The 20,331-nt window shown below is 44.4% G+C and overlaps 1 protein-coding gene across 5 annotated transcripts in view; it reads left to right on the forward strand.

The window, feature by feature from the left end:
• The window catches only part of DCX (doublecortin), a 72,527-nt gene that overhangs the window by 7,804 nt on the left and 44,392 nt on the right, over nucleotides 1-20,331 (forward strand). For all 5 annotated transcript variants that reach the window (XM_085060087.1, XM_085060089.1, XM_085060091.1 and 2 more), the window contains one exon: nucleotides 3,799-4,139. In XM_085060087.1, the coding sequence (XP_084916213.1) occupies nucleotides 3,799-4,139 (341 nt within the window). The remainder of the gene's footprint in view (nucleotides 1-3,798; nucleotides 4,140-20,331) is intronic.

Here is a 20,331-nt window from a genome sequence, read left to right on the forward strand (position 1 = left end):
GTCGTGCTCTGACCTGGCCCTGCACAGGGCAACAACTGCAGTCCTTGGCACCACAGAGATTTTGTCAGGACAATGCTCCCTACCCCCAGTGCACAAGTGTGTCTCTTTGGGGTTCCCATTTTGGGGTTTGTTTGGAATTAATGATGTGGCTGCTCACTGCACCTTCTTACAGTGGGATTTCTGCAGGTGTGCACAGCTGCTTGCTGGCTTGGCATGTGTGTTCCTGAATGTATTTGTGCACAGGTTTTTGTGCTTAGGGCTGGGGAGCAATATTCTTCTTGGAGTTGTTTCTTTTGCTCGTGGCAAGATCTCACATCCACTTCCCATTCCTTGTGTTATGCTGAGCACATCTGCCACCATGCTGTGTCTGTCAGTCATATTTCTGTGACTGCACAGTTGTACACCTTGACTTCCCATTATAGGCTTAGCCAGATGTGGCAGAGAAACCCACAAAGAACTCCCTCCTCCCTCTATGGTAGCACTATTCCCCATAAGATTTCTCTTTTTTTTATGATCTCCTGGCCACAGTGTGCAGTTCAGAGCTGGAAATTCACAGCTCTTCAGCCCATGCTTACCCAATCCTGCTATTGCCATGGTAAGGTTTGGGTAAAATTCCACTGTGGGAAGTGAAATAGTGTGTGTTCTTGGCTGGAAAATGGATGTGCCTCACTGAGGAACTTGAATGATAATGTTGCTGCTCTTTGAGGGTCATAAACTGAGTTAGGGAAGACATTAGTTGAAGTGGTTTTCAAATTAAGTTAAAGCTTCAGGTCGCATCCTTGGGTCAGGGAGGAAGGAAAGGAAAGCTCTTCTTCCCTGGGGCTGTGCTTCTGTAACTGCAGAAATGATGCTGAGAAGAGCTGCTACTCTGAACTGCAGTTCTGGAGTGTCACTCCAAGCAAATTTCTCTCCAGTTTTAGAATCCAATAAAGTATTTGCTAGGGTTTGGGTTAAATGAGCCAAAAGCAGAAACAGCAGACTTCATTTTCCACTTGTGAGTGTGAGCACAGCTTGAAAGGCCAATGTTTGGATGTGCACAACATCTGAGGAACAAACCCTTCAGGAGTTTTGCCTTTGTTTAACTGCTGCCTTTGGTGTGCAGTGGGGAGTTCAAAAGGATTCGCCTGGAACTAAGAGTAATGGTACTGTACCAAACAGATCAAGAATCTCTTCAGCTTAATTTAAAATCTGGAGCTTATTAATAGAAGAAAAGCTCCACCATCGATGTGTTACAGAACACAGTGCAAATGGATAATGTCTTTCAGCGTGGAAAAAAATACAGGTGAAGGTCAAATGCAGATGAAAGTCATGCTTTGCCACACTTCAGTGGCTAATAGTCTACCTCTGTTTTCCAGGCAGGGAAGCAGAGGTGCAGGTGAGGTCAGGAGCTTGCATAGGGAAGCCTGGGGCAGGGGTGACAGCAGCATTCAAGTCACTTGTTCTCAGTGCTGCATTTCAACAGAGCAATCCCTTTTCTCTGAGGATAATGCACAGTTCTGCTGAGCACACTTAGGAGGGCTCTGCTGCCCAGGGATTATGGGCTTGGGAAGGCTCAGGTTCTTAGGATGGTTAATTCCTGGGAGCATTCCAAACTCCCCCTGCTGCCCTTCTCTCAGTTGTGAAAGTGGAGAGAATCCTGGGCCTGCTCTGCACCGGGTGTTACTTGGCTGAAGCAGATGAATCAACCACAACTTATCACTTATTAATCAGAAAGAATTGAAGTATTCAAGGCTTCTGGAAAATGATATCCCCAGAGGGAATTTTGTATAATGGATGGTACTCTGGGGTGGATATTTAAGTTTCTATTGAGTCAGATTCACAAAATGTGAGGGATTAAGGAGCTCCAACTATGGGTAGGGCTGCGTGGCCAGTTTATTGAGGGGTGCTGCTCTCACCAAATAGAGATTTTTACTGTTTCTTCAAGCCAACAGAACCTGCTGCTGGGGATATTGTGTTAGTTTGGGGTACACTAGTTGACAAAGTGCCCAACTGAGTGTTCATCATCACCTTTGTCAGCTCTCTTCTCCCTTCTGTATTTTTATTCCATCTTTAAAAGGGGAAACAGAATATCTGCTTCCTGTTGAAAAAGGATTTTGGCCATTTTTGTACAACTGATGGAGAAGAGCTGTAGTTGGTTATATAAGAACCATGAGTGGGCATTACTGTGGCAAACTGGGTACAAAGGTGGGGTTAAAGTAAGTTGGAATCCTATATCTTTCCTATGGCTGCTTGAGACATCTCACCTTTATCAGGAATAGGGACAGAAATACACAGAGTGTTGTTATAAGCCTGTTAAAATATGTTTATTGTGTGCCTGTTGTGATCTCACCACCTATTCTATGAAGGGATTGACCTGGAGCCTCCATCAGAAATGAAGTTTAATCATCAGAAGGATGAGTGTGTGAACTTTAAACTGGACCCATTACATGCCCTGGCCATGTGGAAATCAGTGGGATATTTCAAAATCCATATTTTGCCAACTGCATGTCAAATCCTGCCCTAGAGATCTTGGGATGGGAAGCCAGACTTGGCTTTGGGATAGGGTTTTCAAAGATGTCTGAGCCCTGGAGTTTGCAGTCAGACACAGACAAGGAAATGCAGCCAGCCCTGTTTTGTGAAGGAGGAATTAAAAAATTTTTCTCTTATTTTTCAAAATAGTTAAATCTATATTTTGATTTCAATCGTATTGTAGTACATGAAGAACTTAATTCTGTAAGATCAGCCAAAGAAAGCACCAGAAGAAAACTCTCAAATGCTACAGGTACCCATGTCATGCCTTCAGTTCCTATTAAAATTTTATCTAATGGCGAGACGAAAGCTTCTTCCTCCAGCAGTGAGTGACTTTTTTTCAGTGCTCAGCAGCAGCCTGAGTCTTTTCAGACCAGACAGCTACATTCCCTTAGGGATACTGGTTTACAGTCTCATTCTAGTAATAACTCTTCCAGCATCCATCAGATTTGCAGGCCCAAAAGAAGCTCCTACAAATCCTTTAAGGTGCTTTTAAAACCTTAGATAGATAGGATCCTGTAAATTACAGACAAAGCTTGAAACTAATTTTGGGTGGGATAGGGAAGGGCTTTTTGTGACTTACTAACAAGACCCTGTAACCCTTCTCTGCCATGTCTAAATTAGGATTTAATGTATTTTTGGTTGGTCCCAGCCATGTAAAACCAAGCCAGTGGTATTTGGTGCAGTGTTTAATCTCAGCTGCCACTAGGTCTGTTCCCTATTAAACCACTGATGCTCTAACAATGCATATATGTTAAGCCTGCTAGATTTATCAAGGCTACTTTTAGTAGAGACTATTCAGGACAAGATTTTGATTATTTTTCAGGCATGATGCAGAAGGCACTTTGAGGATGAATGTTGATGTCCTCTTGGCAGGGAATGACACACTGAAGTATTAGCTAGGTCTGTAAAGATAAAGAGGAAGCTGAAAAATTTACAAAATAATGGGGCTGGTGAAATGAATTTGGTGTTCTGAAGCTCTTGGAAAACTTAGTTGTATTTTCCAGTACCTAAATACTTTAACTCAACCTTTTGTAATCCCTGGTTCACGTGATTGAGTGGTTGTGCGGATTTGCTGATGGCTGACTTGCTTACTTTGTGCAAACACTAGCAATATAATAATAATATAATAACCATAAATATAACATTAAAATAAGGCAAAATGTTTTAATAACAAGCTGTCATGGAAGTGGTAATGTAAACAATGATTAATGGTTTGCATGATTAATGGGGGCAGAGTACAGAGCCTGTTTTCTGGTAGTTACTGTACAATCTCATTTCTTCCTGAAGGGGAGAGTTACGTCTGCTCGTCCGACAACTTCTTCAAGAAGGTGGAATACACCAAGAACGTCAACCCCAACTGGTCTGTCAACGTGAAGACCTCTGCCAACCAGAAAGCACCTCAGTCCCTGGCCAGCAGCAACAGCGCCCAGGCCAAGGAGAACAAGGATTTCGTGCGCCCCAAGCTGGTGACCATCATCCGCAGTGGGGTGAAGCCCCGCAAGGCCGTGCGGGTGCTCCTCAACAAGAAGACTGCCCACTCCTTCGAGCAAGTCCTCACTGACATCACTGAAGCCATCAAACTGGAGACAGGGGTGGTCAAAAAGCTCTACACCTTGGACGGGAAGCAGGTAGGAGACCTTAACAGATGTTACGTCTTTTCCTCGCTCTTACCTTGTGGCTTTGCTGACTCAGAGCAATTCTTGAAGCCTAAAATTAAGCTGAGATGATTGCTGCCATCTGTTCTCTTAGAAGTATGGGTTCTCATGCCAGTGGTTAGGTTACTAAATTTTCCCTGATATTAATATCAAGTAAAGGAATGTAGCCGTGAGTCTGGGTGGAACAGATGCTCGTCCTGCACGGCGGCGTGCGGTGCGTGTCTGCTGGGCCAGCTAAATAAATAACAGGGGGACTTGGGCTCGCAGCCACCAGCTGATCTGGCTCTGGAGTAACTGGAAGAACTCTCCAGCTTTGGCTTCACTCAGTGAAAACGTGTTGCTTGACTTTCCTTTCCCTCTGGTGAAGGCTTGCTAAGATCAAGTGATTGATCCAAGCGTGCTCTTCTGGCAAGCTCCACGGTGAGCAGGGAAAGCATGGAACTGTGGTGCATTTCTTTGACTAAATGCATAAGGAGGTAACATGCAGAAAGAGTCAGAAATATTTAGCAGGTCATCAAAATGTGCTTCGCGTCTCTATGTTGCTGGAACTGAAGGAAACATCTGTCTCTTGTTAGCAGCTACACAGCAATGAGCCATTTCATATTGCTGCATCCATGAAAAACCTGAAAGGAATGTGGGGGATAATTTTTAGAACTGGGAAGAGCTAGATTCTTCAAGGACAATTCTGAGCTTGATTGAACATTTCTGTTTATTGTAATTGAGGAATGATCTTATTTTCGTCACAATTTTTCCTGCTCCAGATTCTGGAGTGAGGCAGCATAGCTCTTGTGTGAGTTTGGATGCTGGCTGTTCTAGGGATTGATGGTTTTGCTTTAAATTAACTCTGTCCTGTCTCTGGAGAAAATGATTCAAGTACTGGCTCTGTCCAAGGAACATGCAGACTTTATATATAAAAATGTTCATCCTTCCAACCCAAAGAGATGTTCCTACAGCATCCTGCACAGTTCATGTGTGGTGCCTGGGAGCTGAGAGCAGCATGTCACTCTGACCTGTCTGACACTCTGCTGTCCCTGTCCATGGCAGGGGATTGGAGCTAAATCATCTTTAAGGTCCCTTCCAACCCAAACCATCCTCTGATTTCATGATTCTTGCTTTGTCCCATCTTCTGGGTCCTGCACATTAGTTGGTGTCTGGTTCCAGCTTCAGATACACAAAATATCCCATCTCCCTGTTAAAGCTTGCATTTCCACTTGTCTCAGCCCAGCACTTTCCCTTCCTAGGATGTCCAGTTTGAACATGAGGGGGTGACTCTCCATCTACACTGTCCATAGACACAGTGACATGCTGCAAATGAGCAGTGAGTGGCCTCAGTTCTTTGAGGGCCACTGGCATTTTGGAGGGGAGATATTGCAGAAACAGGGATTCTTCAAGAGCTTCCATCAAACTATTCTCTTCTCCCCCTTTTATCCAGTTAAGGGAGCAAGTGGCGATTCCCTTCTACCTCTGGCTGGACATCAAGGCAGGATCAGCCCTGATATGACACTGAAGTTGTTTCTCTGGCTTTATAATTCACCCTTTTATGCAATGTGATATTTCATTGCATGTTGGAGACACTGTGGGAGTTTGTGTGTGCAAATGTACACCCAGTATTGCAGTCATTGAAGACACTGAGGCTGTGATTTGGCAATAATGGGATGTTTGATATTTGTTTGCAGCATCAATTACTGTTCAAGCTTCCTGAAGGGCAAACTCAGTTCACCCAGGCTTTGTTTTTAGTGGAAGGTTTCCTCCAATGCTTGTTTTTTATTAGAGATGTGTGTTCTTAGTGTGGAAGTCAGAGCTAGAAGCTTCTAGGGTTTCCATGACATACTGCTCCAGAAAATCTGACCTCCTGACATGACATTTGGGGGTTTTGCATGTCTGATGCTGACATTAGAAAGAGATTACTGAATGTGTAATTCCAACAAACAGGACCTTATTTTCAGGAGGAAATATTCATGCAAAAATGCAAGCTGCTCAAAGCTGAAATACTGACAAGAATCCTGACAGTCTGTCTCTTTGAGTGTCATCAGAGGCACGTTACTCCCTCTGTTGTGAAATGATAAAATTTACAAAAGGAACGTACAAAGGAAAATCATCCTTCCTCAGTCCACGAGCTGGAACTTAATGAGGGGAGATGATTATTTTATTTATAGGCATTTCCATAGTGCTCATCAGTGCAGTAATCAAGATGCTTTAGAAGTACAGACAGTGGTGGCAATGACAGGGTGGTGTGTGAATAATTACTTTTCTATGCACTGCAGACCTGCTGCAGTTGGAGTGAGAAGAGAGCTAATTGAGAGCTGGATGGGCTGTGTTTGAATAAATGTAACACTCAAAACGACAGTGGGGTCAGGTTATTTTAATGAAATTTTGTTTCTTTTTATGTCTTGGGCTGGCTGGAGAAATATGGCCCCTTGGAGCTGCTAAATTAGCATCTTGTGTTTAAGTGGTTTATTTAACTTGGTCTTGCACATATTTCTGATGTCTGTCCTCAAGCTCCTTCCCTCCTTGGAGGATATCATCACCTCTTGATGCACACCCCTGAGCTCAAGAGGTTTTTTAAATAGTTGACCAAAAATAAGTTGTGATGGGGATCACAACAGAGATTTCACTTTAGGAACTTCCATGGCTGTATAGGAAATGGTGTAGGACAAAGAATTCAATGCATAAAACAGATGCTCTAAGGGACCAAATTCAGCACTTGGTTCCACAACTACAGCTGCTGTTGTGTTGAGATGTGTAATACATATAATTAAAATACACACATTCAGGATTTAATTTGGTCAGGTCTGTGGATCATGTTGGAAACCAGTTATTTTGGTAGATTCTTTCTCCTTTTTTAGACTTAGTTCTACCCAGTGTCCCAACTAAGTCTGGATTCCTGGGAGCACTGGCTACCTTTTAAACACATGATGACAGTTTCTGCCTCGCGTCGTTAGCAAACCAAATTAGAAAGCCAAATTTGACACTGTGGATGAAGTTGCATTTGGGTATTTTGAATGCAGCAGGCTGAACTAGACTTTGAAATGCTGTGTAGATTTACTATCCAGCTTGAGCTTCTTTCTCACCATGGTGTAAATGGGTTGGTGTTTCCTGGGAAAGAGGAGGCTCTTCCATCCCTGACAGCTCAGTGCAGCTGCTTTCAGCACCTTGCTTTGCAAGTGGGGTCTGTCTGCATTCCTTCCTGCTTTTCAGTGACTTGTAAAAGCTGATGTCTTCTGTGCACACTGAACTTCTCTTTGTCTGCCCTGTATTTTATTCCAATGTCTGAGTTGTTCAGCAAGTAGCTGAAGAGATGTAGTGACAAAAATCTGTTCCTTTTTTTGGTCATTGGCTAAGTGGGGTGATACTCTAGCATAATCAGAAGTTCATCAGACATGTTCAGTTGTAATTTAGTATTAAGACTTTTTTTTTTTCTGGTATGGAATTCCTTTTTCTCCAGCTGTTTTATTGCCATGTCTTTATTAACTGAACACCCCATTGTGTGACCTGACAATTATCATCACCAAAAATAAGCAGAATAGGTGCTGATCAGAGCAAGGAGAGCTTGTGTGCTTCAGCTCCACATAAATAGAGATATTCTGGTCAACAAGGAGTGAACAGATTGTGGTTTTAGCCACAATAACATGCAGTGATCTCCTCTGGCCTTTGAAATCTTCAAACATGGGGAGAAGTCCCCCATGCTCTGTTCATTGGCTGCTCCCTCACCCAGACCCAGTGCTGCTGCTCCATCTGAGTGTTAGCTGTCTCATCAGATGAAATTACATCCAGTTCCATATGTCAGGGCACTTGTGACTGCGCTCCCAAAAGAATTTCCAGTCTCAATAAAATGGTCCCCCCTAGCAGCCTTTGCTTTGATAAGGATATCAAGTGGCAGGTGATGAGTGGAGTTCTTTCTCTGTTTGCAAAGCTGATGCCAGTGCCCCCAGGGCCAGCCCACCTCTCCTGGCCAGGCAAGAAGTTGCCATTTCATTTTAGATTTCCTGCACTGAGGAAGGAAAGCAGCCACGGAGGGAGAAGCAGGATGACTAAGCTTACAACAAGTTTAAGGTTGGGATTTTGATCAAAGTCAATAAATTAGTTGATAAAGCATCTCCTAAATACTTCACTGAGGCTTCCATACCAGTTGTGCTGGAGAAACCAACCAAACTTTGGAGCTGCTGCACTGATTTTAATCTGGAAAAAAAAAAAAAAAGCTAGTAAAAAATGAATTACTCAAGTGTTGATACCAGCAGGGGACCAAACAACATGTTCCAGGATAGTGTAGATCTATTGATTATGTTAATGAAGTTGTATCAATGAGACATAGGACAAGATTTGTACCAAAATGTAAAAATGCTTCCAACATCTGTAATCTGTAGTTGGTGCTCAGGAGGAAGGTGAACACCTCTGTGACTGTAGCCAGTAGCATCTGCATTGCTGGAAGATAAGAGGGAACCTATTCCCTCCAGAGCCCTGGCAGTAGTTAACTCACACCCTGAGGCAGGAGGTTTGAGGTTACAAAGCGAGCAAATTGTTTTGTGCTGTTGCACATGTTGAGGGGAAGGATGTCAGAACTCCTCATCCTTCTGAGTTGTTGACTGCCCTTTTGGATAGGGAAAACTGCATTGAAGTAAGCCCAGCACAGCAGTTCCATGCACTGGTGTAAAGCTGGGATTTAGCCCCAAAGCAAAGGGGAGGGAAGAGCAGGAGAGGGGTGTTCTGAGTGTGTTCTGTACCCCACCTGCTGCCAGAGGGAGCAGGGAGTCCCCCCTTCCCTGCCTGCTGCACAAAGCTGGAACAACAAACCTGCATCTGGTTTGCATCTCTTTCTCAGCCCTTTCCTCTCGGTGCTTCTCATTCACTGCTGAGATTTGCCAGGCCCCACATAAATCTCCCATTTTGACAGCAAGAGGACAAGTCTGGATTGGCAAAGGAACGGTGCAGGCAGGATCCCTGCCCACAGCCTCCTCCCCATCACTCAGGATGGGGATTAACTCCCAGCCTCACTCCTCCCCAGAGCTGGTGCAGATGCTCTGGCTTAGGGTGCTTGCGTGAGATTACTCCTCTGCAGCAGCCATGTGTCATGCAAGGAGGATTAGTAATAATGTATGGACTGGAGAACTTCTGAACCCAAGTCACTTACAGAGCCAGACAACACAGCCTAGTTCTCTATCTTTAGGGAGCTCTTAGGCTAAGCTGGAGGTTCAGCACTGCCTGATTCATGCAGTGACTAGACACTAACACAGACAAAACCAATTAGTCCGCAGGTATCCCACAAGGATTTTAGCACTCGCTAGAATGGATAAGCTGAGCTTCTGTGAATGTGTATCTAAGTACTTATGATAAAATATTCAGAAGACTTCCCGAGATGTTATTCAGAAACCTTATGCTTATTAATTTCTGTTTCCTTGGGTCTGTGGGCCACAGAATCTGGGTGAAGAGGGGTATATTTGGAGCACTGTGAATCCTAATTCCTGTGCTGCTTAAAGCAGAAGCAGGCTGATCTCAGCAGCTGAAGTCTTGCTAGAAATAAAGAGCAGTTCTCTTGTGAGCATTGTAGTGACCTGGTTACCATTGGTGTGACCTCCAGCCACTCCCCAAGATATGTAGTGACGGGATAAGGGGGAATAGATTCAAACAGTCAGGGGTTAAATTAGATATTGGGAAGAAATCCTTTACTGTGAGGAACTGCAACAGGCTGCCCAGAGAAGCTGTGGCTGCCCCTGGATCCCTGGAAGTGTCCAAGGCCAAGTTGGATGGGACTTGGAACAACCTGCTCCAGTGGAAGGTGACCCTGCCCAGAGCAAGGGGGTAGCACTAAATGAGCTTTAAGATCCCTTTTAATCCAAACCATTCTGTAATTCTGTGTGTAGAGGCAGTGGAGGAGAACATCATCTTGCAGACTTTGCTGGATGCTTTGCCATTGCTTTGCCTCACTCTCAGGTTCTGGAGGAGGTGTCATCCTCCTGCCTGCCATCCACAGGGCTTTGCTGCTGTGTACTCATTGGCACATTGCTGTTACACAGATCCTGGCTGTGGTAAAATCCCTGATACATCTGTTTTTCTCTCGAGGCAGCAAGGCTCCCAGTCCTCAAGCAAGCTCCAGAGCTGTGCTGCTGTTTGCTGAAATGGCTGATTTTTGAGCACTGCTGGTAGCCATGTACTGACCACACTCCCCATGAACACCTGCTCCTTATATCACAGATGGCAGGCTGTCAAAATTATTGAAAGATGCAGGCAGAGCTGACCTGGTGGCCCAGAAGTCCGTGGCCCCTATTAGTGCATCCTGGTGCTATTCACACCCCAAGGAGACGTATGCTAAAAATTCGATCCTCGGTAGCATCTTTATTTTAGCAGTTCTCCCTGTCATACAGAGTGACATGTTCCCTTTTCACTCGGAATCCCACGAGAGAAGAGGATTATTCACTGCAGTGCCAGAGGGTTTATCTTGGAATAAATGGGCTGAAAATGAGCAAGGGAAATAAGGCTGAATAGCTGGAGCTGTGGACAGGCCAAGGAAGCCTTGTTTTTTTCCATGGTGAGTTTGTGTTATATGAAACTTAAGTTTTTGGTTCCTTTTTGATGCTGGAGCAGCAATCCCACCAGTGGGAATGTGAATCCTTCCTGCTCTGAGAGGGACATGGTTACACTTAAAATATTCTGAGCAAGCATCTACGTCAGGGTGTGGATTCTCATAAATGTCTTATTTTGATCACCTGGAGTAATCAAATATGGGAATTTTCCATGTTTGTAATGGGGAAATGTCTTGCTTATTCTGGTGTGCCAGGGTCCTTAGTGTTAGGCTGTGAGTGGCATCACCTATATTATTTTTGCTCACCTTTCCCTGCCTGCAGTAGCTCACAGAGTGAGCAAATACCCCCTGAATTCCCTTGGGAATCACCTTGAGAATTTCATGGTGGTTGGTGCATTTTCCACATCTTGTGGCAAGTTCACCTCTTCTTCTTGTCTGCCTGGAATCCCTTCTTTTCCCTTCTCAGCTCTGACTGGCCTTCAACCACATGCCTGCTTTCACCCAGTAGCAGGTAAGTTCTGACACAGCTCAAACTTGCACTTTCTCTAAAACGAAAAAGGGAAAATCCTGTTCTAGGTGTGAATAAAGGCAAACAGCCAGGTGACAGAGGCTGGCAGGAAATGGAGTGATAGAGCTGTCAGCCAGCACAACAGCATTTCCTTTTCTTGGCTCTGAAACTGCACATGGGCTGAACCAGTGATTATTCATTTCTGTGTGTAATATCTGTGTCTTGATGGAGCTTAAATATGAAGGAAGTTAATTAAGGTTGTCAAAGCCTCCTCACCCTCTTTTGTGTCCTAATGCCAGTGACACCAAAGGTGTTTGTATGGATCAGTAAGGGAAGGAGGGATAGCTTTGCTCATGTGCAAAGGAGAACAGCCTCCATCCACCCTCAGCTCTGCCAGGAGGGACAAAGGATACACAGAAATGTGTCAGAAAAGTGTGTCTAAAGGAGTTGGGGAGGAAAAAAAAAAGCTGGATCCAATCCCTGGAGCTTTTCAGAGCTGGCTAAGGCAGGCCTGCAGATGTAGGGAGGTGCAGAGAGAGCTGAGGGCTGTCCCAGTGCTGAGGGCTCCTCAGGCTGCAGCAAATCGATTAAAATACAGAGCTGGAGTTGCAGGGTTGCTCCTGGAGATTTGCTCAGACTGAATAGGGAGGAATAAGCAGGGCTAATAACCAGAGCATTCACTGCTCCAGGCCACAGACACACCCTGTCCCCTGTGCATGTGCAGCCAGGCCTTGCTGAATGGTTTTTAGTGGATATATTATAATAATCTATACTATTAGACCTAGTTCTAGTTCCTGGTTAACAGCAAACATTCTGTGTGTGAGTGAGTAAGCACATATTTATCTGTATAAATACATTTTCCTAAGTGGTGTAGAACACAGCTCTGCAGCTCAGCTTGCTGTCTAAGCAATCTAAACTCTTCTGTTAGTTAAAGAATCCCAGGGACTATTGTTCTCTTATATCCCTGAGCCATGTTATTGGTTTTTGTTCCCTCACCCTAATAAACCAAAACCAAAGGCATCTCACTGCAGTCTTTAACTGCACTTTGAAAATGCTTGCTTACTTTTGAATTATTCTTTGAGATAAATGCAAATCTCATTGTTATTAACAGTTTTAAAATTATCCACATAATCTAAAATAAGTAGGAAATTAGGGTATATTAGCTCATGGTGCTTTTCTATTTTTTTTTTTCATCTTGAAAAATACTTCAGAACAAGGATTTTTCAGCTAGAGTGGGTATATGATCGAGCCTTCCTTTTACTATGTATTTTTGCTTTTTTTCCCCAAATGGGGGATTTAGTTATGAAAAAAAGCCAGACACAGAGAAGATGAGATAATATGCACCACTCATTAGCAGGATTTTTCCAGGGGATTTTGCTCCAGTCAGAACTGGCATGAGAGGTCAGCCCTGCCAGTCCTCCAGCTCTGAGCTCTGTTATCTGGAGGACAATGAGCTCAACGAGCTTTATTGGCTCCACAGGAGTAATTATGCAGCCCCTGAGCGTGCAGGGCAGCAGGGGAGAGCAGGACTTGGGCTCCTTCCTGCCTGCCCTGCCCTCACCATCTGCTCTGTGCTGCTTCTCTGGTGCTGCCTCCCCTGGGGCTGCAGGACCCACAGCTCTGCTCCTGGCTGTGGCCACCAAGAGCAGCCCAAGCCCCAGCTGAAGCACCTCCAGAGAACAGCTCGTGGCTGCGGATGTTGGTTTTTCTGTCTTTATTCAGGGAACAGAAGTTGGTACAGGAGAGCATCTTGTGGTGTGTGCAGTCTTGTGTGAAAGAAGCATTTCCTCAAGTTTTTGCTGTGCCCCTGCACTCTTGGCATCATCTCTTGTGCCCTTCCTCACTCCCTCATGCCCAAAGTAGTGCTGAAGGGGGAACAGAGTGGGACTAATGATACCTCTGTATGGTGGTGAAAATACACCTGGAAACTCAGCTTCTGTACTAGATAAATCAAGTGAAAGATAAAGTGGTGAAAAAACATGGTATAACATGCAAAAGCCCTTTTCACTTCAATGATCTATTAGTATAGAATAATAAAACCATGGATGGGGGAGAGCAAGTGGATGTTTGGACCTCAAAACATCATGAGGAAAGAAAGGCTCCTTCAATAATCTGTGAAGAAACCTCAAGTAGAGATAAGGAGAAAAAACAAAACAGATTTGAAACAGGTTTAGAGGAAGAAACCAGGGTAGAAATTACTTATTAGAGTAAAACTTAAATATCAAGAAATGAGTGGTGTTTACTGTCTTCTTGAGTGATCTGGAAGTGGAAGCATTTGCTGAAGATGATGAAAAGACTATTTCAATTCCAAAATTTGGGAGACTGAGGTGAGTAGGCAGTGTAATGGATGATCATAAGTTCAAAGCAGCACTGGTAGAAGTTACTCTTATATTTGTCTTTTTAAACTAAAAATAACTATTCTGCAGTGAGGATTGTCTTGCTGAGGCAAGCCAGTAAATAATATCTTAGCAGAGAATCAAAACGGCATGCTGAAGCATATGGTACCCATCTAAAATTCACACAGAAAGGAGCAGCTTTTTAAAATACTGCTATCTTCCATTTCTCTTTCCATTTCACCTCTCTGCATTCTCAGCTGTGTCTCAGGGTATGGAAGGAAACAAAGAGCTGCACTGCAGCCTCTGCAATGCTCCTGGAGCAGCCAGGAGGGGTGGGGTAGCTCCTGCAGGTGCTTGGGAACTCCTTTGTGCAGTTTTTTATGACTGGGGCTTTGGTGAGACACCAAGATGGTCAGAGCCTGTTCACTCTGGAGTGCTGAGGGCTGAATCGCCCATATTTCTGCTATATTTTTGTGCCTGCAGCTGTGAACCCGGGAGTCTGCCTGTGGCTGGGCTGTGGAGGTGAGTTGGCACCCAGGCTCACTTCCTTTGGAGATCCAAAGTTTCCAGTTCTGCAAAGGTGTTGAGGGAAGCTGTAGCTCTGCAGATGGGGAATACCCTGAATTTCTACAGCCAGGTGACACTTGTTATCCCAGTGCATGGCATGGCATGGGGCAGCCTTCCTGTGACTAAAGGGGGATCATAACAAAGATGGGGACAAGTTTTTAGCCTGGGGCAAGGTATAATTGTTTTAAATAAAAGAGAGTAGATTTAGATTAGATGAAAGGAAGAAGTTTTTTGCAATGAGGGTGGGGAGGTCCTGGCACAGAGAAGCTGTGGCTGCCCCATCCCTGGAAATGTCCAAGTCCGTGTTGGACAAGACTTGGAGCAACCTGGGATGGTGAAAGGTGTCCCTGTCCATGGCAGGGGGGTTGGACAAGATGCCCTTTAAAGGTTCCTTCCAACACAAACTATGGTTCAGTGGTGGAACCTTTGAAATGGGTTTGTCAAAACTGCTGGGAGTGTCCCTGCTCTTTACATGAAGGACATAAAATTTAATGCTTGTGAATGTCTTGCTCCAGATGGGTTTGAACTTTGCCATTCTTCAGTCAAATGTGCTGTAGAGCCACTAATCAGAATTTGTAACTTCTCTCTGCCACTTCTGTAATATGTAACTTTTGTACTCTTTTTATCTACCAGATAGTATCACTAGTGTGGTGAGAAAAATACTTGTGAATGTAACTTTTGTACTCTTTTTATCTACCAGATAGTATCACTAGTGTGGTGAGAAAAATACACCCCTGACTTTTCTTCCACACCACCCAGTGTTAACAGGAACACCTAAGATATTTTAATAATGGAAAAAAGCAGAAATCCACTGCAGCTATTTCAACTTTGTCAAGAATTTTGAACTTAGCAGATAAATTATTTGGGGAGAAATGCTGAGAGGCATTTGCAGACAAGCAGAAAAATCTGTGTGAAACCTTAAACCTGAGCAGCCTTCCATCATGGAGCTCAGCTTTAGCCCCTCGTGAACTAAACTTCCCCTTCTCAAATGTGCAGATATCAGGAACCTTATCAACTGCTGGCAGGCTGCAGGATTACATGTAAATGAAGTGTATCAAAGAGTCGAGTTAGGTAGCCAACATTAGGATCTAAGAACATTATTCTTGCCTACTTGAAAGCCCTTCATAATGGATTAGAAACAAGAACTTAGATCTCTTAATACCAGCTGAAATTTGAAGCATCTCTTTTGCTTCTAGTGAATTTTAATATTTTGAGGGTAAATGGTACTGGGGATTTCCTACATTTTAGACAACCCCAGTCATGTAGGGTTGCAGAATGATGTGTGCATTTCACAATCAAAATGAAAGCCATAAGGCTGAATTTTGTACAAGAGACTCGATGGAGTTGTTGGTGAATGTTATTTTTAGCACTGTAGAGCAACAGAGATCTTTACAATCTTGGCATTTCTTGCAGTTTTAAAATGAAGAAAGAACAGCTCTTGAAATGTCTCCTTTTCCTTGAATTTTTATCTGTATCATGAGCTTCTTCATAAAGTTTTTGCACTGCTCTTGGCAGTAGGTAGTGATTTAATGCCAAGCCATGCAGAACTGCTCCATTTTACACTGTTTCTGCAGAAGGGCTCTTTCTTCCAAATGGGAGATGCTGGAAAAAATCTGATCCTGACACTCATTGGTTAGGTTGTTTCCAGTTCCATGTGTGAAGGGGCCAATGTAGTATAAAGTGGATGTTAGGGAAGAGAAATTATAATTGGGCCAAAAGTGCACTGAGCACTGTTTTACAGATCTCTTAATGAGTGAAAACCAAGTTTTTTTCCTTCCAAGCACAGCTCACAAAGAGCTTCTTTCTCTCCAAACCACAAGGAGGTAGTTGCCACAGGAAATATCTGATGTCACAGATGAGTGGCAGTGTGCTGCAGGTATTCAGGAGTGGGGCTTGGGGCTCCTGGCATGAATCCAACTGCACTGTGTGACCAAGGGGAAGGCAATTAATTGGGTGTTTTCAGGCAGGGCTGCTGTGACACATTTAAACTCACAGGGAGCTGAAATGAGTTTGTCAATTTGTCTTGAATGTCCGGATTGGAAGAGTTAGCTGCATTTAGGTAAAACAGGACTCACTTGTAAGAGTGCTGAGAGCTGGGGGATGCTGTGGCTCTGGGATGGTACCAGGCAGGGTTTCTCAATCCTCCTAAATTCTGCAGGGAAAATGTCTATTGCCCATCCCTAAACAGTGCTGTGCAATCAGTAACAAGCAGAGCACACTTTGAATAGTCATTTATCTCTCCATTTTCCCTCCTCCCATTTCATTCACTCCCTGCCTGCGTGCAGGGGGATTTGCCTGTTTGCTCTGCTTTCCTTGCCATATTGTTTCAATTATCAGACAATCCTTTTTCACCTCCACTTGACTTACACGTGGGTATGGCTTACAGCTGGGACAATGCAGTCAGAATGACTTCATTGTGGGCCACCTTCTGCTGCTTTTTGGACCACCAGCCAGGGCTGATGGAGAACAGAAGTCTCAACGGCATCGTAAGACTGAATCCTCCTTTTCATTGCATCCGGTTACAGCTTACAGAATACCTAGGCTGAGTTCTGCAAGGGTCTGGCTTCTAAAAAACAGAATAAGCATCCGGGTTCTGCCCCCTCAGCGGGTGAGGTGCACTGAGGGCGATCTCTGGTGCCATATTTAGGCAGGAGACAAAGCTGAGATTGATTCAGTCCCAACCTTCCCATGTGCTTCCTTTCCATAAGTCATGCTTTCACTGCTTTTCTGCAGCCTGGCAGCTGCAAGGGCTGGTTGCTTGGTGACGCTCTCAGCAGCACAAAGAGCTCTCAGCTGGGAGGCTGGGGCTGTCCGCCACAAACAGCTGGGTAATTTTATTTGTCTTTCTCTTGTTCGTGGTAATTGCAAGGACCCGAATCAAAGTCAACAGAATAAAAAGAGAGCACCAGCAGATAACTATTTATGGCTTCTTTAACATGCACCTTTTTCTTCCTGAGTCAGGGAAGTGACAGCATGTGGCAGAAGTGGCTTGTTATTTCAGAAATGTAGGAATGAAATTAAAAGGTGTGATTTCCACTGCTGGCTCAGGCAGGCTTTTACCAGGTTCTATATAAAAGCAACATGTGAGACAGGGATTTGGATTTATGAATCATTGTTCCTTAATCCAGTGTGTGACTGCCTGCCTGTTCATTCTTTGTCGTAATCCTGTGCTGTGCAGGTCACATCTATGAAATAGCTGTTAATGACTCCTCCTTTGCCTCAGAAAAGTCACAAAATCTGAGGAGCCGTGGAAAGATAAAACAATGAGTAATATATTGATACTAGTCAGGTGCTGACTCCTTTTGAGTAATTTAATTCTGCAAGGTGCTATGTGGTAACCAAAGAAGTAAACCCTAACACTATTTACAGTTCACTGATGAAATGCACACTACCATGGACAAACTGATGTACAAATGTACTGAGGATCTGCTGTTAAACTCAAGACCAGAAAGTGGCGTTGGCTTCTGCATTTTCCTCCCACATCAAAAGCCCTGAGGTACCAAGCAGTAAAAAGTACCTTTTGAGAGTTTGGGCTGCTCTGCTCCCAGGGCTCAAGTCAGGAAAGATTGAGGACCATGAACTGAAGTGGAAACGTACCTGCCTAGCTCAGTGCTAAATGTAGCATGCAGAGCTGCTGAGGGAAAGGGCTGCATTGGTGTGAACTTCTGATCTTATCCTAAGAGCAAGGACTCTGAATTTTAGTGCCTCACACTCATGACCTGTGCTAGCAGGTGTTGTAGTGGACACTTGGGGGCTTTAGACCTTTTATTTATGCCCACATGCCTGCACAAGGCCTTGTTACATGAACTTTTTCAGTGAATAGGCAGTGAATGTGTTTTTCTTAAAAAACACATATTTAAGCTACAGTCTCTTTTTTGATCTGAAAACATTTTGTCACTAATACAGACACTTATGCCATAGTTTTCATCCCCAAGCTGGTGCTTCCCAGATATTTTTTGCATGCGTGGTATTTGCATGGATTTTGCTGATTCCAAATCTAGCAGTTTTCCTCACTGATTACTTACTGATGTGCTGCTTCGGATGGAAATGTATCGAGACGATAATTGGGGCAATCCTGTAGCTCATGCTTTGGGGTTTACAGCCATCACTGAAGGGATCAGGGAGGAATTGGCCTTTCCAGGCAGCATCATGCAGGAAGATGTAAGTACATTTGTGAAGGAGGAGCTTCCCTGCCTGCTGAAACATCAGCTATTAGCCCCTCACAGAGGCTGTGCATCAGCCACTGATGAACTGATCCTCTGTGTCAAATCCTTATGTAAATGCAACAGCCTAATCCCCTTGCCCTAATAAGAATTTCACACCTTAATCCTCACTGTGTTCAGGGGCAAAGACATTCCTACCAGGCAGTTTGATGAGTCCATCCTTTTTGAGGAAAATCACTGTGTAAAAGTTTTTGGTAGTATGGAAACTGTAGTCTCCCGTTTGTAGGGAAGACTGAAGCATGTCACTAATAAAATAGAGGGGATTATAGTCCCAAATTGTCAGTGGATTTCAGAGGATTTGCCACACCAAATGAGACCATTAACCTACCACGTCCTTCATTTTGCCCCTGGCTGACTGTTTGCTTTAGCTGGAAATGCTCCCTGGGCAATACAGCTGGGTCTGTAGGAGTAGGAGGAATAGGATTCCCTTCTGAGCCCTGCAGCACTCCAGGCCGTGCCCTGCAGCCTGACATGGCTCACTGAGTCCTGGGCTTTTCACTGCTCAGGTTGGAGGAAGTGTCCATCCATCAGTGCAAGTAGTGTCACTCTGAATAAACCTGTAATTTCCATTATTATGTAACCTCCAAGCAGTACTAAAAAGACTGAAGTCCAGAGCATGGCAGGGACTGGACAGTGCCTTGAACTCATCTTTTACTTTGATATGCATTAATCTCTCAGGCGTGGAGAGTTATTTCTTGCCCAGCTGCAGAGCCTCATCCAAAGCTCACTGAAGTTTCTGGAACACTTCCACAGGCCATGACCCTCCTCTGATGGTCCAGTGCCTTCTATGACAGAGGGAAAACCAGCACTGTTCCTGAATTGTCACCTCTGAAAATAAGGATGCACCTGTGTGTTTGCCCTGACAGCAGGGAGCTAATTGCCTCCACAAAGAGGCTCCTTTTCTCAGCCCCAGAAGGGCTATGCTTGTATCTCTTGTACTCCTGGTTTTGGAGACAATTTTGGGTGCCAGTTAAGCACTTGGCTGTGCTGCTATGGAGCATCATTCCCCCACCCTGTTTGCTGTGCCTCCTCATGCCCTGGGCAGGGTGCTTCTCAGTCAGCTGGGATTAACCATCACCCCAGAGCACAATGTGTGCACAGCTTTACAAGCAGAGCTGGTGAGCTGGCCATTTGGAAGAAACCTGGATAAACGTGTCCTGTTTTTTCCACTGCCAAAGCTTTTCCAGCCCAGCCCTTTGTTTTACTTCATTTCTCACTGCAGAAGCTTGTTACTCCCTGCCTGCTCTCTTGTTGTGGCTCCAGCCCCTCTGGGCTGCTCTTTGTCTGCCCCACTGTTACTCCACGCTGCTCTTTGGGTTTGCTTTTCACCAGTGCACGAATGAGGCTCTTCAACAGTCAGTCCTTTATTCCCATTCTCAGCAGACTCCATTCTCCCAGCGCAGCCCTTGCAGCATTTGCATCCAAAATGCCAGCACACTGACTCAAATCTGCTGCTACACAAACTAAGCCTTGATTTGATTTTTTTTTTTTTCCCCAGGCCAGCTGGCTGTAGAAAGTTTTGTTCTTTGTAACTCTAAATACTTGTGTTGTTTCTAATTGAATTTGACTGTGGCTCACTTAAAGTTTGTGGCTTTTCCTTGGGAATGATATCACTGTCCCAGCCAGCTCCTGTGGAGCAAGGACTGGAAAAACCTACTTTATGACAAACTATAATTTAAGAGTCAGCAATGTCTGATGGAGCAAGAAATGCAATTTTGGAGGGGAAACCATTACCCGGTCATTTAAATGCTTCTGTCATTTAGAATAAACCCATCTGTAACAGCAAAGGTCACAGCATCCCCAAGGGTTACTTTTATTTTGTATTGTTTTATTCTTCTCTGGCATGGAGTTAGTGACCTGCAGGTCTGTCCCCTCCTGCAGATGTCCTGCCCTGGCTGGGTTCAGTCTTTGATGTTAAGGAACCCTTGAGAAATGCAGAGGAAGCTGTGGCAGTAATCCAGTCTCTGGGTGGATTCCCTGCAAATGTGGCCTTTTCTGATGGTTTTGATAATTG

The sequence above is a fragment of the Lichenostomus cassidix genome, chromosome 4A (assembly GCF_008360975.1).
Source record: "Lichenostomus cassidix isolate B80296 chromosome 4A, HeHo_3.0, whole genome shotgun sequence".
NCBI classification, from domain to species: Eukaryota; Metazoa; Chordata; class Aves; order Passeriformes; family Meliphagidae; genus Lichenostomus; species Lichenostomus cassidix.